Source organism: Drosophila gunungcola, assembly GCF_025200985.1.
Source record: "Drosophila gunungcola strain Sukarami chromosome X unlocalized genomic scaffold, Dgunungcola_SK_2 000046F, whole genome shotgun sequence".
In the NCBI taxonomy this organism is placed as follows: domain Eukaryota; kingdom Metazoa; phylum Arthropoda; class Insecta; order Diptera; family Drosophilidae; genus Drosophila; species Drosophila gunungcola.
The window spans coordinates 509,399-530,368 of record NW_026453192.1 but is presented as its reverse complement, the minus strand read 5'-3'; the positions used below and the strand labels follow the sequence as shown (position 1 = coordinate 530,368).

Genomic DNA, 20,970 nt, shown 5'->3' with positions numbered 1-20,970 from the left:
AAGTTGGCGATCGACGTCGACGATCGACGGCGACGTCGGTAGCGGCAGTGGCAGCGGCGGCAAAACTGGGAGCGGAATTAAATAATTTTCCGTAAGCGCGTTTATTCAAGCTCAGTTCAATTGCGGCCAGCTTTGTTGGCGGACGTCTCAGGCGGCATTAACTATAAACTATACCAAAAAAAAAAAAATAACAAAACCGAAATCTTCTTGCATTTTTTTTTACCTGTGCTAACTGTGCGAAAAAGAGGGAAACACCTAGAAAAGCGAAACAAGAATCTGAAAAAAAAACAACCGTGTGTGAAGTAAACAATTGCAGTGACCGAAAAACCTTTAAACGAAAATAAAAACAAAGGAAATACCAGCAAAGAAGAACCAGAAGCAGCGGCAACTAAAGAAAACAACAACAACACGATTAACTTGGTTAGTAAGTCACCAAGCTTTATTTTTTTTGTTATTTTAGTTGTTTTTTAGTAGCTTTTTCCTACCTTTGGCACTGCAGCAACTTGCAACATCAAAACAGCAACAGCTGTTTTCAATTTTGGTTCACAGAGGGGAAAACTCACTAATTTCAATTAAATTTTGGGTTGGGTCTCTTAATTATAAATATAAAATTTAGGTTCTGGAAATAATAACATTTTCTAATATAACAAGTTGAATTAAATACATCGTCAAATTAAATTGTGGGATATTATCTTTTAAATAAGATTTATTGAAATCCCTAATAAATTATTACCTGCTATATTATTTAATATAAAATGCGGTTAGTCGTAAGACAGTAAAATACTTTTCTTAAACTTCATTTTATATTTTTTTCTGTCATTTAACACCCAATCGATCATAATTTTTTTCTCTGCAATTTTTGGGTTTTTGTTTGGTATCTGACGTTTCTGGTTTTTGAGGTTTCTTGGCACGTTTTTTGACGTTGCTGTTGTTATTAATGCTCTTCAAAAAGGGCTGGCCAAAACAAAAAGGAAGGAGCAAAACAAAAGAGTTGGACAAATTGTCCATACAAAATACTATATTTCTCACACCAACAACAGTTGTAAATATATACATATGTAGTTAAAAGCCGAATGGACAACACAAAAAAGAAGTGCAAAGGCCGCCGCGATAGCCGATGAAAGTGAAAACGCTGAAGAAAACAAACAAAAGGCAGTGTAAATACCCTAAATTATAATTCGTTATTTGGAAAGTACACACAAATAAGCACAGTATATTACTTAAAAAAAACCTAAAATATGAAAATTAAATTAATGATCCAAATAACATTTTTATTTTGTTTTAATCAAGATCATTTATATCTTCTGCAAAACTTCTTTTATGTATTTTCTTTTAAAGCAAACACAAAAAAATTCATTGATTAATTTTTTGTTCATAAATATCTATGCCTTAAAACTAAAGTTTTTGAATAGAGCATATATGCTACCTTGAGCAATATTTTAATACAAATCAACGTATTATATTCTTCTTTCTTTTATATTTTAAAATTGCTAACAAGCTTTAGAATATGCTCGTTTTTTGCAGGGCATAACATTAATTTGCATAGCCAAGTAATTAACACGTTGTGAGTGTTATACGGAAAATTTTTCCTGTAGGGTACTCGTCATGGTTTGTTTTCCATCAATCGAATCTAAAGTTTAAAAGTTACAAAAGCTAGACGTGTGAAATTTCTAACAATTAGCCATGTGAAACATGAAGGTGGAGTCTTCACAAGTTAAGATGCATTAGTAATTTTTTTATTTATAGATCTTAAAAATATCTATCATTAGGTATACAAAATTTATTGAATTCTTTCACTTAAGCATCGACTTACATATATTATTTATTTAAACAAATGCCACAATTATTTTTTTTTTGCAATGCAAAAAGTTAAAAATTTAAAACTATTACACTGTCAAAAGTGTAGCGTTATATTTGTTGTGATTAATATAATTACCTATTGCTAATGCAAAAATTAGTTAAATTAAGTTGAATTTTTTGATGAGAGTCTTCAATTGTGCAGTGTAATGCCAGGACAGTTAATTAAACAAATAAATTGTCTATAAGTTTAGTTGGAATTCTGGTTTCGTCTTCCGTTTCCTAAGCGTCTGGCGTTTATCGCTGGCATTACCATAAAATCTTTTAGCATACCGCTGGCCAAGGCCCAGAGCGTTATTATCAGACTGGTTACTGGCTATTTATCCAGACTTAATTGCATTGCAAGTTTTTGCACATGTAAGCAGCGACCTTGCTGGCTGCTGATCAGGCTTAAAAAGCGAAAAAGCAACAAGCAGCCGCCGCACATAAATAAATAAATAAATAAAAAGCAAGCAGCATTTCCTATGCCCAACCGAATGGGTTTTATAAATAAAATATGCGGCAGAATCTACATGCGACTGGAAATATAATTATAGCCAACTCTGTGCCGGTTCTTGCCGACTCATGCTGATCGGTTGATCGAGCGATTCGATGTGATTCGATACGATCCCGAGTTGAAGTTTAAGTTGAAGTTAAAGTTAAATCAGAAGTCTGAGCAGGAAAACGGGTGCGTTTTAAAACGCTTCACTGCCGGCAATAGCGTTTTCGACGGCTGAAGAGAAACTACCGTTAAAAGCAGTATTATAATTTTATTGTATATATTAAGTGCAAGACATTTTTTTGTTAAAGAGGAAACACTGTTGCATTTATTTAAAAATGTTATTTATTTTTATTTAAAGTTCCTTAAATCTTTTTAAGCGTAAGCTTAAGTAAATAAATAACAATCATAGGATTCTAACATTTTTGTATAAAAGAAATACAAAAATATATTATAAATAAAAAAAAGGAATTTAATTGTCATTCAACTTGTAATAAATGCATTAATCAAATCAGATAAAAAGATTTTTAAAACAAAACAAAAAAATTGTCACTGCCAAAACGGTTAAAATAATAAAAGAAATGCCAGGAAATACCAGAATAAAATGCAAAAAATAATGCAATCAATTAATTTATGATATAGAACGCAGTTAACATACCTAGAGACAAATTGGTGCATAAATTGCACTAGAAACCCGGCAAAAACGCCTAGCCACACGCGATTTAATCAGATTCCCCCCGGAAAAAAATTGGTTGGGGGATAAATACTAAAAGATTTCCATGTTAAATTTAAGTGGGACAATCATCAAAACAAAATGCATTACACAAAACCATTTAAAGGGTGAGCGGATCGCGGTGGCGCACACTCAACAAACTAGTTTCTCCTTATTTATATTTACTTTGATACCACTATTTTCGTTTCGTTAGCGCGACTTGCTAGTTTTTGCGATTAGTGAAGATTCATGGTCAAGGTCGCGCTAAAATCCGAGTTAGCCAATAGATCGATGATAAATTGTGGCTAGAACCACTCAAATCGGCAGTTGTCTGGCGGAGTTTTATGTTTATGCTGATTGGGGAACACGGGGAGAAATACTAGTTTCCTTTTTCTTAATTTAAATAATCTTATGTTTTAAACATATATTGGTTACATATTAGCTTAAAATTGTTTGGATGCTTTTTAATATATCTATTTGAATAATTTTTAAATTAGTAAAGCATAGTAGCATAATATTTGTACAACTTAACAGTGCCATATAGAATATAAGAGTAAAACAGTTTTGTAAAAGGTAGTTAAGGTAGTTTGACACCATTATCAAATTTTTTCATGAAATGGCTTATCATACTAGAAATTTAAATTTTTTCTTACTTCACTTGATTTTTGAGTGGTTTATGACAAATAAAAATGTATGCAATATAATATAATAACAATTTGTTAGAATACAATTTTTTGAAATAGAAACTTAATTTTTTTTATAAATAAATTGATTATGCTTTAAGAACTTAAACTTTTTCCTGTGTTCACCTTATTGGTTATTAGTGGTTTTCAGGGAGGAGAAGCACTAAAGGTGACCAAGGTGGGTCAAGTTCTCACCTCAAATAGTGGGTCTGTCAGTTAAGGCCAGCTATGATGTATGTATATGCAAATAGAATATACAAATAAATATATACACAATTTACAACTGTAAGAACTTAAAGTTTTCTTGTTATATATATGTTTATTTGCTTTGTTTCATGCTCAGTGGAATAAATTGATGATCTAAAAAATGATCTTTATTGTTCAAATTGAACATTCTAAAAAAAAACCAGTTGAAATGCATATTCTTGATTTTAGATTCGGTTTTCTGTGATGTTATAACATATTTTTAATCTGATTAGACTTAGTCTTAAGTCTTAAATAGGTGGCTCCATGAAGACTTAGAATGAGCTTTCGATTAAGCAGCACGTAAGTGCTGTCTGGGGTAATTCCAGGGATTCATTTGCATCTTGAGTAACTAAACGTGATCTAAACGAGTTTTAAGACAATAATAAAATGGGGAGGCAACACGGGGGGATCTGGAAATCGCATCGAAATCGAGTTTCGCAACTGCATCAGATTCGCAGCTTTATTTTAATTAGCCCAAAAGCTGGTATTAGTTTCGGTTTTGCGGGTACCTAAAAAGTACTCGAAAAACATCTGGTTATAATGGCCCGGGGGGTATACTACCCACTGGTTACTGGTTAATGGTTAATGGTTACTGGTTACTGGTTACTGGTTACTGAGAGGGGGTGAAGGGAAGTACGTGCCTCGAGTGTCTAATTGCCGCTGGAATCGGAGGAATTAACACATTTACATTCGTCCGTTTTCTTCCTCGAACTGGAATGGAGTGGCAAAGTTGTGGGTGACTTTACCTGCTAATTAAAGCCACTATTGCAATGCATCATTTTTCTTCTTTGCAAAAACTACCTTGTAATTATCAGTTCAAAAATTCCCGACCGACTTGCCAAGCGCCGTTCCCGCTGATAAGTGGATCGTAAATAAACAAATGCTATATAGTATATATATATATATATTATATATTTTGTTGGCCCAGTTTTCCAGCGGTGGGAAACTGGAGCGATCGGTTCACGCAACATTAGTCGGGGATCAATCGAGTATTAGATAATCCCCGGCGATGATGACATTGGCGCGACTGCAACATTATGCTATAGGCCATTGACTAATCAGCAAATGCAACTGAAAGTGGGTTTGGAACTGGAACTAAATCTGGTATTTTGCTAGATCTGGTTCCATAAGCTTTGCCAAACGAGTCGCCGGCCAACTTGGAAGTTAATTAGGTGTGTTTAGAAACATATAAATTAACTTTATACAATTATATCACACTTTAAAGTTGCATTCAACTCATTTCATTTTACCATTTCGTGTAATACTTCAGGAATATGTCTATTTTTTTATTTTAATTAAAAATGCATACAGTTAACCTTTCGTTATATTTTATATCTTTCAAAACGGTTTTGGTTTTTTTTTTTTAATCTTTTTTTAAGAATTAAGTAAATTTAAATTGAATACAGCATAAATTTTGATTTAATTTCATAATATTTTTTATCTTACTAGTGTTTATGTTTTTTGAAAATATTTTTTAAAGAAAAAACTGGTGGATACCTAAATATATTAATTAAAACATTCGTATATAAAATTGTATGTATATATTTAAAAAATGTCTATTCTTAAATTGTAAAAAGGTTGTACAAATTGACGTCTTAGAGATATATTTGTTTAAAGTCTTACTAGCCAATGTTAGTTTAAGCAACGTGCAATCCAGTGTATTTTATGCCGAAGTACCCTGAGCCAGATTTTAGTTTCTGTTTATATTTCCACACGTCTTAATATTCTTTTGTCTCGCCGCTAGAGATTTTCCCACTTTGATTCAAGTCCCCAGCCAAAAGTCAAAAGTCAGAGAGTTTCAGCGGCACTCTCTATGTATATACTTATATATATATTTTTTTTTCGATCGAGCCGAAGTTGATTGGCATCTTGGCAGACAGTTGGCAAGATCAGCGGGTGACGTTCATCAAAAGTCACAGGCCGAGCTTTGCATGCCAGACAAACAAACAAACGAATACAAAAAAACAAGAATAAACGCTCTTTTATTGCTTGGCTGTGCGTCTATTTGATTTGTAACTGGTTTCGCGAAGTTCGACATTGTCCGGGTCATAAATCGGACTGCCATTTGCCTGCCGGGTAATGGACGCGGCTCATCTTTCATCCACACTTGACTCAAATGGACAGCTGGGCGCCATAACGCCATAACGATCTGAGGCACCTTCACCTCCTGGCTGAGCCATAAATCTTTGGCCGATCTCCCAGTTTTACGAGTTCCTAAACCTTGGCCGGGGCTACAGCAGAACTTCTCAAGCACAAGGAACCCATCTTTTTAAAAATGTTTCTTGGCACTCAAGTGCCAATAATTTTTTAACATATTTTAGTTACTTTACTAAAAAATCTTTTAATAAGCCTTTTGGTTACAAACATTTCATTAATTCCGTCATTTCTAATAGTAAAGACTGATTTTCGATCCATAAATATTGTATTTTTCATAAAGTTTAAATAAGTATATATATATTTAAATACAACAATTTAAAATGAAAGCATCCAGCATAATAAAATTATTTAAAATACTCATTGAAAATGGTTATCAATAGGTTTTTAAAGATTTTTTGTTTGTAACTTTAAATTTTAACGTTGTAGCCCTTTAAAAATGGTAAAAGTTATATGAATAAATGTATAGCCTTACATACTCAAAGCATTCAAAGAGCTTAAATGGAATAGATATAAAAATTTATATTAAGCAAATATATAGATATGAAATTTTTTTCACTTCATAATTACTTAGAAAGAAAGGAAATTAAAAACTTTTACTTACTCTTTTCGCTTGATTGTCAATAAAGCTGAAGTGCCTGCTTAGTCAGTGACTCAGATTTACCCGGCGTATAATTTAATTCCAATTACAGAAGCACGCTTTTTAAATAATTGTCAACAAATAGCATTTACTGTCGCCGATGAAATAGAGTGCTGAGGGGACGGAAAGGGGCTCTTAGCTCTTCGATTGCCACCGGGAAGCATTTATCCCGACAAGGCGAACCACTAAATAGCCCGAATTAGCAATGCGGCGAACGGCACAAAGGCGGTTAACAAAGCAAACAGGGGTTAATTATGCTGGGGAAGCGATATCCGTAGATATGCCATCTACCTATCTGCCTCCACAATTAACACCCGACACTCTTCCGCCGCCAAATGAAGTAAAATATCCCAACAATTAGGTGTATTTAGTATTCCACTTTAATGAGTAGGACTAAGTTAAAGTGAATGTTTATTGCTTAGAATGTCACACAAATCTTAAGAGTCTTTCGTCCACACAATATCTGTAGCAATTATAAAATTGTACTCTTTGCTTAAATATATACTTACCAATAGATACCTGTTATTCACTCTGTTTACATTAGTAAATGTTCATGTTTCGCTTATAAAATATATAATATTATAATGTTTTGTTATTAATTATTATAATTATGTATTAAAAATATAATACTACAATGCTCTCTAATGAAATATCATAAGAACATATATAAAAGTTAAACTTCATAAAAGGAAAATCCGTTGTACACTTGAAATCAAGCGAGTTATTTTAGTTGTCACACTGACATTTGGTTAGGAATATATATTTAGTTAACCTTTTTTTTTTTTTTTTTATTAATCGAAGAACTATGAAGAACTATGCCAAAAATTGACTGTGTTTTTTATTCTTCTTACGCAGACGACAAAGATGCCCGAGTGATCGAGCCGAATCAGCGATCGCCAGTGGGAATAGTTCAAGAAATCGGAGGAGAGGTTCTTCGCGATGAGGATGCACCTGAGTGGACGCGAGGTGCGGGAGCTGTTGCGCAAGGATCTGCTGGTGCGATGGCGCCAGAAGGGACTCAGCCTGATCCTGCTGGTCTGGCCGGTGCTGATCTTCATGCTGCTCTACCTGATCCGCCTGAAGTACGGATCGGAGGAGGTGGAGGCCTGCCAGTACCCCACCCGCCTGTTGCCCACCAAGAATCAGGTGGTTCCCGCCGCCTTCTCCTACATCTGCAGCATTGAGAACCGCTGCCAGCCGGCGCATCCGTACGAGGAGTACTCCCACTGGAAGGAGGCACCGTAAGATGACTCTACATATATATATAAATACATATCCTTGATCCAGATAGTTATCCCTCCATGTCAGACTGCACTCCGTGATCGATGTGGTCAACGCCTTTGTCACCGACGAACGACTCCACAAGGCCGTCGTCGAGCTGGCCGAGAAGGCCAACTTTGTGTCGGCCATTACCACGCTGATCACCAGCGATCGACTCGATATCATACGAAGTAAGTACAATACCTTACAATTAGTATTTACAAGTGGTAGCCGGAATCAGCTTAACATTTAGTGCAACTAGGGGTATTTACCATATAATGTTTACGACCCTGATCCTTTTTTGATCCCATCAGAAACCCACTTTTCCGAGCTTGACCCATGTAGAAACACGATTTCAAAGTAGTACACCTCTAAAAAGTGGGTAATTAAGTCTTTATTGATTTGCACTACAATATGTTAATATTTTACATCAAAATTTGCTATATTTAAGTTTTGATTGCTAAACTCAAGTTTATGGTTATTTTAAATATTTATTTACAACTATGTTTTTAATTAGCTTTATTCAAACCTTCACACTAACTGAACAACTCAAAATTAAAAAAAAATGTTATAAAACTTTATAAACATTTCTAATGTCCGGTAAAAAAAACCCAAAGTATAATTTGGGTATAGCCCAATTTTATTCAGCAAAGCCTTAATTTTTAAGTATAGAGTCTTGGAAAAGTTCGTTGCTCTGCACATTTTAAGACCTTTTTCTTTTTTCAATTCCTTTGCAGGTAACATAAGTGAAATAATTTCTCTGGTGCCCGAAATTGAACGACGCATGAACTATAGCTTCGATATAAAGCATTTGTTTTCGAGTATGTTCATAAACCTAACCCCTGTGATCCCGGTAATCGCAACCGATTCTATTCGCAGATCGCGAAACCTTTGTAAAACTGGGAGTCCTACTGTGCGGTCATCCTTTCCCCAACACCGACACGATACCGCTGGTCAACGAAATCCTGGAATCGGAGGACTTTAGCCAGGCCAACGACGCGGAACTTGATGCAATGCCGAGTGAGTTTAACTTCTCCACGGGGAGATCCCTTCCAGGAAAATATCAGAAACTATAAAATTGCCAACCTTGTTGATCTGCCTCCAGACCGTCGTCGTCGTCGATCCGAAAATCTACCCACGGACTGGAGGCCAAGTGAGCATGATCAGAGATCTAAATATTATAAAAGCTTTTCTTATAACTTTATAAATTACTATCTTACTTTTCTACATCGACTAAATATGGCTTTTATGGTGATATTTTTCTTGGCATTGCTTTGCTTTATGTATACAGTGGTTTTTAAAGGCCTTCTTCAATCAGCTTTCTCTTTTAAAATGTTCTTTGATTTTTGCTCATTAGTTTTTCATTTAACTAAGTTGGCAATCAAATTTGAAAATCTTAAATTAATAATCTGAATTTTAAAATAATGTGAGACCAACAATAAGTTATGAAATACTATTTTAAACCTATAACTATTATTAAAACTATTATTTTCAACTGCCACATAGTTGGTGAACATATATGGGCTTCTAATGTTGCTTCTACGATAAACCTCTATGTTTGATATACTTATTTTTTAAAAGAATGCTTTATCTTAGGGCTGATTTAACAAAGGGAACTTGGATCATTTTATCTTGTTTTTTAATTTTAATTATAATTAAAACTAACTTTATTCCCAGCCAAATACTGCAAGCGTCTCTACCTGGATGTGACTTCCACGAACCAGGGCAAACTCACCTGGAACACCATCAAGCCGATTATCCAGGGTCGGATTCTCTACACCCCCGCAAATGTGGTGACCGATAGCGTGGTGAAGTTCGTAAGTTATATCTGGGAAGCCCTTTGCGAGAATGTGCATTAAAATATAGCCCTTTCCGTGTGCCACAGAGCAATGCCACTTTTGAGGAGCTGGACAGGCTGAAGCAGCTGTCGCGGGCAGCAGCCACTATTCTGACCAAACTGCATACGAATGCCACCTTCCAGGAGGCCTTCGACAGTCTGCTCAAGCTGGCCAATCGCCACTGGTCAAGAGTTTGGTGGGCGATGACTTTGATATCGGGGAAATCGAGCGGGTGTTCCAATATATCCGCACCAATCAGCTGATACACGATATCCTCACAACGGTGGCCGATCTGATGGACTGCGTATCGGCGGATCGTTTTGAGGCTGTCGATAGTGTGGAGGAGCTGCAGAGAAGGGCCTACGAACTGAATCAGAACAAGCTCTTCCTGGCCGCCCTCAATCTGGAAGATGTGGCTCTGAAGCAGTCCTCCTACCGCCTACACATGGACACCGACAATACGCAGCCCACTTTCGAGAACCGCAATCGATTCTGGTTCCCCGGTCCAGCCGACAGCATGGTAATTGATCTCAAGTACCATCGTGGCTTCGTCCAGCTGAAGCAAATGGTCGACCTGGGCATTATCAAGAGCAAACGAGAGGAGGCTGGTTTTGCGCCCGAAGAGGAGAACCCCGAAAGTGGCCGATCTCTAAGCAGTCTCTTCAGCATCAAGCATGTGGAGTCCGATGAGGATGATGATGATGACGATGATGATGATCTCGATCTCAGTTTGGAGGGAAGTGCCGAGCAGGCCACCCAAAAGGTGCCAGATGATCAGGAAGCCACCACAATTCCTTCATCGCCGAAAGACCAGGATACTGAGGGGGTCACCACTAGAGAAGAAGGGGTCACCACAGATCAGCCAACGCTGAATGATGAGCCCGATCTTCTACTGCTCAACAATGAAGATGTTCTCAAACGTTCGAAGCGCCAGGGTATACTGGATTTACTTGGAGGATTTGGTTCGTCTGGAGATGCCAGTAAAAAGAACAAATTCGAAGTAGATAATATGCAGTTCTACACCAAGCAGTTTCCCCATCCCGCCTTTCTGAACGATGTGTAAGTGGGAGCACATTATAACCTAACTAGCTACTTAACCATTTCTATCATTTTGAATTCAAGCTTCAAACGTGGCCTGCACTTGTCCCAAGGTGTTCAGGTGGCCTATCTACTGGGTCTGGTGGTGTTTGTGGCCCTTTGTGTGCGGGAACGCATCTGGATGCGGGAAAGCCGTAATAGCATGGTGAGTAGAAAATTTAGTAACGATATGGGGGATTATTTTTGAATCCTTTGATCAAATAAAAATAATATCCATAGACAGGTCGCTTTTCTTAAGAAAACTTTACAGCTCAAATATTGAGTTATTATAAATACTTAACTAATAAATACTTAGCTAACCCTTGAAAATCAGGCAATTGATTTCATGAACTGTTCTAAAGAACCTCCACTATTCAATCCATAGTTAATGCGATCGATGGGCCTGAAGGCACATTCCGAGCTGGTGGCCTGGGCCTTAATAAGTTTCCTGGAGCTCTGTGTGATCTTTGTGCTGATCAGTGCGGTCCTGTACAGTGGCGGCATTTTGGGATACACCAACTGGTTCTTCATGATGTTCTACTGCCTGAGCTTTGGCATTGTTTGATTTCTTTTGGTAAGGAAAGCCTTATCATGGCATATCATGACATATAGACTACATCTATTTATCACTCCCCCCAGTTACATGTGCTCGAACTTCTTCAATTCGGCGAACATTGGTGCTGTGGCCTCGGCCCTGATGTTTTTCATTAGCCTGTGTCCCTTTATCATCGTGCTGATGTTCGATGCCAAGCTGAGTGTTTTCGAGAGCCTCCTGGTGGACCTGTCCTTCACCACGGCCTTCGCCAAGGGCTGGGGCGAACTGATGCGGATGGAGCTGCAGCAGCAGGGCCTGACCCTGGGCCATCTCGTCCAGGTGGGTCCTGCCAGGAGCGAGTGCGCCATGGCGCTGCTCATGTTCCTGCTCGACTTTCTGCTATATGCGGTCATCGGACTGGCCTATCAGCGGTTCAAGAAGAGTGAGTATGGGTCGAATGATTGATTTCACAGCGCAACATTTCCAGGGCTTAGATTCTAAATGTACTCTTCAAAACTAGTATTTGTTTGGTCTACTATGACGAATTTAAGAATATTTAAAGAATATCTTAAAGAATATTTAAACATTTGTGTTAACCTCTGTTGAAAATTTAAATCGAAACTACAAACTAATATTTAAATGTAGATTTTTAGATACTTTAGCCACAAGACTTTAAAGATATACCATATCCAAATCGAATGTTTGTAAGAAAAGTTATGGAATTAAAGCTGGAGGTGTTTAGTCCGTTTTCTGCAAAGCCATTTTTTTGAAAATTTAGAAAGGGGTTACATCATAAAAATGCCCAAAATTTAAACGAAACTACAAACCAAGATTTAAATGCAGATTTTTAGATACTTTAGCCTACAAGACTTTAAAGATTACCATATCCAAATCGAATGTTTGTAAGAAAAGTATGAATTAACTGGAGGTGTTTAGTCAGTTTTCTTCAAAGCCATTTTTTTGAAAATTTAGAAAGGGGTTCATCATAAAAATGACCAAATTTAAAACGAAACTACAACCAAGATTTAATGCAGATTTAGATACTTTAGCCACAAGACTTTAAAGATATACATCCAAATCGAATGTCGTAAGAAAGTTATGGAATTAAAATGGAGGTGTTTAGTCGTTTTCTGCAAAGCCTTTTTTTTGAAAATTTAGAAAGGGGTTACATCATAAAAATGACCAAAATTTAAACAAACTACAAACCAAGATTTAAATGCAGATTAGATAGATACTTTAGCCCAAGACTTTAAAGATATCCCATATCCAAATCGAATGTTGTAAGAAAAGTTATGGATTAAACTGAGGTGTTTAGTCAGTTTTCTTCAAAGCCATTTTTTTGAAAATTTAGAAAGGGGTTACATCATAAAAATGACCAAAATTTAAAACGAAACTACAAACCAAGATTTAAATGCAGATTTTTAGATACTTTAGCCACAAGACTTTAAAGATATACCACATCCAAATCGAATGTCTGTAAGAAAAGTTATGGAATTAAAACTGGAGGTGTTTAGTCAGTTTTCTGCAAAGCCTTTTTTTTGAAAATTTAGAAAGGGGTTACATCATAAAAATGACCAAAATTTAAATCCAAACTACAAACCAAGATTGAAATGTAGATTTTTAGATACTTTAGCCACAAGACTTTAAAGATATACCATATCCAAATCGAATGTTTGTAAGAAAAGTTATGGGATTAAAGCTGGAGGTGTTTACTCAGTTTTCTGCAAAGCCATTTTTTTGAAAATTTAGAAAGGGGTTACATCATAAAAATGACCAAAATTTAAAATGAAACTACAAACCAAGATTTAAATGCAGATTTTTAGATACTTTAGTCACAAGACTTTAAAGATATACCACTTCGAAATCGAATGTCTGTAAGAAAAATTATGGAATTAAAACTGGAGGTGTTTAGTCAGTTTTCTACAAAGCCATTTTTTTGAAAATTTTGAAAGGGGTTACATCATAAAAATGACCAAAATTTAAAACGAAACTACAAACCAAGATTTAAATGCAGATTTTTAGATACTTTAGCTACAAGACTTTAAAGATATAAAACATCCAAATCGAGTGTCTGTAAGAAAAGTTATGGAATTAAAACTAGAGGTGTTTAGTCAGTTTTCTGCAAAGCCTTTTTTTTTGAAAATTTAGAAAGGGGTTACATCATTAAAATGACCAAAATTTAAAACGAAACTACAAACCAAGATTTGAATTCAAATTTTTAGATACTTTAGCCAAAAGACTTTAAGGATATACCACATTCAAATCGAATGTCTGTAAGAAAAGTTATGGAATTAAAACTGGAGGTGTTTAGTCAGTTTTCTGCAAAGCCATTTTTTTGAATATTTAGAAAGGGGCTATCTCATAAAAAAGACCAAACTTTGAAACGGAACTACAAATCAAGACTTAAATGCAGATTTTTAGATACTTAACCCACAAGACCTTAAAGATATACCACATCCAAATCGAATGTCTGTAAGAAAAGTTATGGAATTAAAACTGGAGGTGTTTAGTCAGTTTTCTGCAAAGCCATTTTTTTGCAAATTTAGATAGGGGTTACCTCATAAAAATGACCAAAATTTAAAACAAAACAAACGAAGATTTAAATGCAGATTTTCAGACACATTAGCCACAAGACCTGAAAGATATACTACTTCCAAATCGAATGTCTGTAAGAAAAGTTATGGAATTAAAACTGGAGGTGTGTAGTCAGTTGGATGATATAAATGTTAAATTTAAATAGGTTATGAAAAGTTTCGAAGAGTACCTACATTATTAGCGCTGCACACTGTTTTAAAAGGCTATACATATTAATTATGTCTTGATTTGCCAGATAACTATAGCTTCGTGAAGGTCAGTCGTTCGCAATTGGATGACAAACTGGGCGCCTCACTGGCCAATGTGACCAAGTTGTATGGCAGCAAGTGTGCCGTGTCCAATTTGAGCCTGGACTTCGCCCGCAACCAGGTGAGCTGTCTGCTGGGTCGCAATGGAGCCGGTAAGAGCACGGTGATCAAGCTGCTCACGGGGCAGATCCGGCAGAGCAGCGGCAAGGTCCTGTTGGCCGGCGAGCACCAGGTGGGCGTCTGCTGGCAGGACAACATCCTCATACCCACGCTGACGGCCCGAGAGCACCTGCAGCTGTATGCCCAGATCAAGCTGCCACCGGGCGAGAGCGGTGGAGCCGAGGAGGTGCACAGCGAGGTGGCCCGAACCCTCCAGAGCCTCAACTTTGGCCAGCACGAGTCCTATCCCGCCTGGCAGCTGTCCGGCGGCTATAGACGACGCCTCTGCGTGGCCATCGCCTTCATCGCCTCGCCCAGCGTGGTCATCCTGGATGAACCCTGCAACGGGGTGGACGCCAAGGCCAGGAAGGACATCTGGCAGCTGATCGAACGACTGCGCCAGGGAAGGGCCGTCATCTTCGCCACCCACTTCCTGGACGAGGCCAAGTACCTCAGCGACTCGCTGGTGATCATGCGGAATGTGAGTGTGCAAAAAAGGCATATTGCCGACCGTTTACATCACTTTGGGCCCAGTACCAACCAGCTAGTGCTTCAAAATTCCCTTTCACCGAATTTTGTTACTATTACTGTATTAGCCGAAGGGTTTCATAAAATAATGTCAAATCTATAATTGATTTGAAATTCATTCGTAGAATCTTTGAAGTTATTGCTAAAAAAAAAGTTACATGATTATAATCAGGGACCAAGAACTAAACCTCACAAACAAATTTATTTTAAATCTTGTCTACAAATTGTAATTTTGTGATTGGGCATGTAGCCCAGAAAGAGATCATTTCTAATTTGTCAAATCTTAACATACCCACTTTTTTATTGGTGTATTTGTTACTTGTGTGTGGAAATAAGATAAGTTGAATTGAAAACAAACTAGTGTGAAAATCATTTTTAGCTTTGTTTGTGATTATGAGAGTTTCTTAGTTTGATAAAATGTTAGAAATACATAGCTCAAATCAATGTCAATTCATTGCCCAATTAACCCTTTTATAATATATTTTCAGGGTCGCATTATTGCCCAGCACAGTCGCAGTTCGCTGCAGCAATTGTGCACCTCCAGCTACAGCATTCGGATGCGCTGTGCCGATGCCACCGGAGTGGCCCACATTGTGCAGCGGGCGCAGCAGCTGCTGCCCCAGAGCCAGGTGCTCCACTCCGGATTGGCCGATCAGCCGCACAGCCTGACGATCAGTGCCAGCTATGCGGAGCATCTGACACCCGGAGCCGTTGAGTTCCTAGAGCTGCTGCAGTCCCAAGAGGCAGCTGGCGGAGTGGCGGATGTGGAGCTGACTAGTAGCTCCAGCCTGGAGCAGGAATTCGAGCAGTTGAACAGGAGGAGTGGCCAGGAGGAACCACTGACGGCCAGGCGGACCAATGGCGAATCGCCTGCGATCAATGCTGCCGAGGATCCACCAACCGCCTGCCAGCAGTTCCGCCTTCTGATGGGCAAGCGTCTGAGGCATCTGTCCCGCAACTACCGCCTCCTGCTCTACGTCCTCCTGCTGCCCGCTCTTTTCGAGCTGTGCGCCATGTGGTTCGTCAGCTACCGCCTGGAGGATGACTTCGACACCGTCCTGCCGTTGAGTCGATCGCTTTACCCAAAATCCGCCCAGTTTTTGTCACAGGAGCAGACCAATGGCTTCACCGAGAAACTATATCCCCATCTGAGGACATCCTGTGATGAGTTGGGCGAGTGCAGGGAGTTCAATAGCTCCGAAAATGCCTACGATTGGGTCATCGGCTCGTGGGATGAGTACCGCGAGCGGCGCTATGGTGGCTATGGGCTAAATGGATCGGGAGCAACAGTGTGGTACAATAACAAGGGCTACCACTCCATGGTCGCCTGGCTGAACGATCTCAATTCGGAGCTGTTGCGCACTACCTTAAACGACTCCGATTACGGCATCCTCACGCTGAACGAACCCTGGAAACTGGGCTACTCCGAACTGAGCACCAGTTCGATTCTTCGCCAGGCGGGCGATGGATCTATGGTCTTCATCCTGCTGATTGCCTTCGGCTTGGTGGTGGCCGCCGCTTCGGTTTATCTGGTCAACGAGAGGGTCAACGGCGAGAAGCTGCAGCAGAGGCTGTGCGGCGTGAGTGCCGTGACCTACTGGCTGGTGGCCTTCGTGTGGGACTACTTGGTGATGGTACTGGGTCTGATTGTCTGCCTCGCCGTCATCCTGATGTTCGGGATGCCCGTATTCGTCGACCGCCAGCAGCTGGTGGGCATCATTGGACTATCATTGGCCTTCAGGTGAGTCCTGGAAAACTTTAGAAAGTATCAAATGGCTCACTCGTTTATTTCAATCTATAATTTGACTGTTTGGGAAATAAATATCTGAAATGTATTTAATTAAAACTTAAATTATTTTAAAAAATTATGTTAGTATTCATGAAAACAACATAGCCCCATTTCTAAATCCTAAATTTTCGAACATTTAGTATGATTTTGTTTTCATATTTATTTACAAAGTGTGAAATTAGTCAGTTATTTATTTTAACTATTCCATTTTTTTACCGGCTTATAAAAATGTAATTTATTTTATTATTTATATAGTATTATTCATACCAAACAATATTTTATGCATTAATTTAAATGTTTTAATATTAAATCAGGCGTTTTAATATGGATTGTTTTAGATATTTTATTTGTACTATTTTTTTTGTTATTTAGTTTTATAATAACTATTCTTATCTTTAATATTATGCGTATAAAACAAACAGAACCCATTTTAAATTGCCATATTTTCTACGTTTGTTGAAATTTTTAAAATATTAAATCAGACAATTCAAAATGCATTGCAAATTATTTTTATTAAATTTGAATACAGAACATTAAGTTTATGATTCAATCTGTTTTTACTGTTGTATGTATTTATTTTTTTTTTATGACAGTAAACCATACTAAACTTAAATATTATCATACAAAACATGTAAGACCCATTTAAAATCAAATTTCTATATTAATTTAATTATTAAATCATGCAACCTAATATATATATTGCTTTATATATTATTATTTCATATTTGACTTATATACGAACTATGAAACTTAGCTTTTAATAGCGAGATATTTATTTAAATTATTCCAATTTTGTATAGCTTCGCTTGCGTTCCGGCTGTCCACGTGGCCGAGAAGATATTCAGCGACTCGAGCATCGCCATCGTGTCGATCTTCTGCGCCAACCTCATCATCCCGCTGGCCACCATGGGCATTGTCCTCATCCTGGGCGTGGTGGGCGATGGTCCGGCTTGGGATAGCTGGCGGCACGCCCTCAACCAGGCCTTCCTCATCTTTCCCATCCATGCGCTGGGCGATGGCTTCCTGGAGCTGTGCAAGAACTATATGGTGGCCTTGATGTTCCGGCGCTACGACATCGACTCGTACAAGCATCCGCTGGCCAGCGACCTGCTCGGGCGCCACTTCACCGCTCTGTTGGTGGTGGGCGTGGCTGCCCTCATCCTCAACGTCCTCATCGAGTGGCACCTGCTGCGGCGATTGTGGCAGCGCGTGGAGCGCATGATGGACTGCACTTATCGCAGGGAGCTGGACAAGCTGGGCCAGCTGAAGCTGGTCAACATCCAGAGCATCTTCAAGAGTTGCGTGGCCGCCGGCGAGGCGGTCCGGGCGGAGAACCTCTGGCTCGCCTACCGCCGCGGACGGTACGCGGTGCGCCAGGTGCACTTCAGCGTCCAGAAGGGCGAGTGCTTCGGGTTGCTGGGCAAGAATGGGGCCGGGAAGTCCACCATCTTCAAGATGCTCACCGGACAACTGCAGCCCAATGTGGGGCACATCTACTTCGAGCAGGTGGGTTCCATCTCTAGAGGTCTATTTACACATAACTTACAATTTCCTAACTTTAAGTCTCTATAAGTTGAACTAGTTCTATTGGCAATGGAGAGTATTTAAAAAGGTACAATTAATTGTATAACTTACATTTTTGTTTCAAGTTATGAAAGTTTAACTGCATAACTTTGTCGAGTAGCAAAAAAAACATATTTGTAATGCTTTAATGCACTACTCGCAAAGGATTTACAAGAAAATATACTAGTGTTTGTCTCGTTAAAAATGACTTAAATTTTATATTTTTATGAGTAAACAAATTTGATTATTAAAATGAATTAACCTCGAACTTAAAATGTAATTCTTTTTAAACGATTTTTGACATTAGTACTTAAATGTTTTTATCGTTTTTTTATAAATCACTCATACGCAATGTTGCCTATGTATTTGTGGAGTACCAATGGCTAAATGCACAATTTGTATTTATGTACTTTGTGAATAAGCCGCGTAATTAATTCTTTATGTTAATTTTTTGTAAATAATTGTTAAATTTAGTACTAAATTTCGTAACATTTGTTATTAGTTGTCACTCATACGCAGTGTTGCCTATTTTTGAAATGAGTGCATACACTTAAATTTAAATTTAAAATGGTTCTGTTGCCTTCCATTTAATACGCATTCATAGTTTTGTCATTTCGTCATATAAAAAAATTGAAAAGTCCCTACTAGGAATCAGTTTGACAAGTAATCAAATTATAAGGAGATGTTAAGTATTTGTTCTGTTAATTGTTAACCTTAAATATACCTTTGTATGTAATAGTCATTCGAGGCGCTGCCTGTTTTTTGTATTTTACAATCTTTAAATGATTTGTTTTGTATATTTATTTTGCAGCCCGGAGTTTCGTACTGTCCGCAGAGCAATCCGCTGGACCCGCTGCTCACGACGAGCGAGTGCATCCGCTTCTACGGCCGCCTGCGTGGCATTCGAGATCTGGATCAGTTTCTGGACCGCGTGCTGGACACGTACGAGCTGCGTCCGTACAAGGACATCCAGGTGCGGAACCTGAGTGGTGGAAACAGGCGCAAACTCACGGTGGCCGTCACCTGCTGCGGCTCCACGCCCACCATCCTGATGGACGAGCCGACGAGCGACATGGATCCGGTGACCCGGGACATGGTCTATGCCACCATTGAGCAGTTGCTCTTGGCTCGCCGAGCTGTGGTGCTCACCTCGCACTCGGTGTCGGAAATCGAGCACCTGTGCCACCGAGTGGCGGTACTGCGGGCAGGCCAAGTGATCGCCAGCGATAGTCCGGATCGGCTGAAGGCCGAGCACGGTGGCTACTATGCCGTGACCTGCTTCTGCGGCCCCGCCCAACAGGCCATCCTCTCGAGAAGCCTCAATCAGCGACTGCCGGGATTGCGGGATCTGCAGCATTGTGGCCACAGCCTGAGGTTCCTCGTGAGGATCCGATCGCCCGGCACTCTGGGCGATGCACCGCTCCTCTCGGAACTCTTCGCCATCTTGCGAGATCTCTGCGTGGATGTGGCCCGCTTTTCGCTGACTCGCTGTCGTTTCGAAACCGTTTTCGAGCGAATCCTCGACAGCTGCGAGACGAATGGCACCACTTCCAATGGCGTCCACAGGGAGCAGCAGCAGCATCAGGATCATGGCAAGGATTTGCCCAGCAAATCGGCTGCAGTTGGGGGCTCCCTGGAAACCGGCTACATTCACTGTGGCTACGAGGAGACGAGAACCTGAGCGAAATTTCAGCCATGTTCTCATTTCCAAACCAAAAACGACTAAATTCAAATTGCCTTTGGTTTTATTTTTTTTTGCTTTTACTTAATAAAGGCATTTATCTGTGACAAACGAAAAATTTATATCAAAAATAATGTAACCTAGAGTGCTCAAAATTATGGTAGAAATCGTTTTAAAAATATTAACGTAATTTACTTAATGGGTATACTTAATTTGTTATGATTTATGTACATTTTTAAGTTGGCTAACATAACAGAAATATCATGAGCTAATTTTCATTGACTTGCTACTATTATTTTGAGCAAAACTCTACTTTCACATAAGTTACTTAGGCAAACATAACAAATTGAAGTGGAAATCTGAAACGGTTATGGTACTTCTATCTTGAAAAACACAATTGTGTATGTCGAATTGAGAATTTGGCTGAATAGACATTTTATGTGGTTTGTACTGGTTTTTAACTTATGCATACAATAATGTGATTATAAATCTGGTAGCTTTACAGTCAATTTTAAATATTATTAATACAAAGTAGATGACTAAACTTTTAAAATTTTATTCAAAAATCCGACAAACACCTGTAATTTTTAATCACAAATCCGATATTATTGTACAATAGGTAGACAAGTTTTTTTTTTTTGTGATAAGATCGGTTATGGCCGATCCAGTGATAATAATTCACTTACTTCCGGGTGTTCTGTTTAGCCATTAAGAGTCCTTCCTTGCCCCAAAATATTATCCTCCCATAGCTTTAACAAATTTGTATGTACTGTGCGCGTATATTTAAGACCAATCTAAATATATATATAGTTATGTGTATACGTCAAGACAGAATCCCTATTGAATCTGGCTAAAGATTTGTGTTGCAATTCGATAATTAATAAAGTCAATGATGTTTATATCGATATATATGTGATATATGTTGAG

General features: G+C 38.5%; 1 protein-coding gene across 1 annotated transcript; it reads left to right on the top strand.

Annotated features, from left to right (window-relative positions):
- The first annotated feature begins 100 nt into the window (after positions 1-100).
- LOC128260919 (glucosylceramide transporter ABCA12) lies at positions 101-20,956 on the top strand. The gene is given in 16 exon segments (XM_052994270.1): positions 101-420; positions 7,626-8,011; positions 8,079-8,221; positions 8,768-8,851; positions 8,910-9,050; positions 9,136-9,183; positions 9,708-9,847; positions 9,916-10,039; positions 10,042-10,927; positions 10,991-11,111; positions 11,331-11,539; positions 11,585-11,922; positions 14,311-14,963; positions 15,499-16,751; positions 17,600-18,305; positions 19,174-20,956. Coding segments are annotated over 15 exon segments (6,018 nt in total). The 5' UTR covers positions 101-420; positions 7,626-7,709; the 3' UTR covers positions 20,044-20,956.
- Positions 20,957-20,970: the final 14 nt, after the last annotated feature.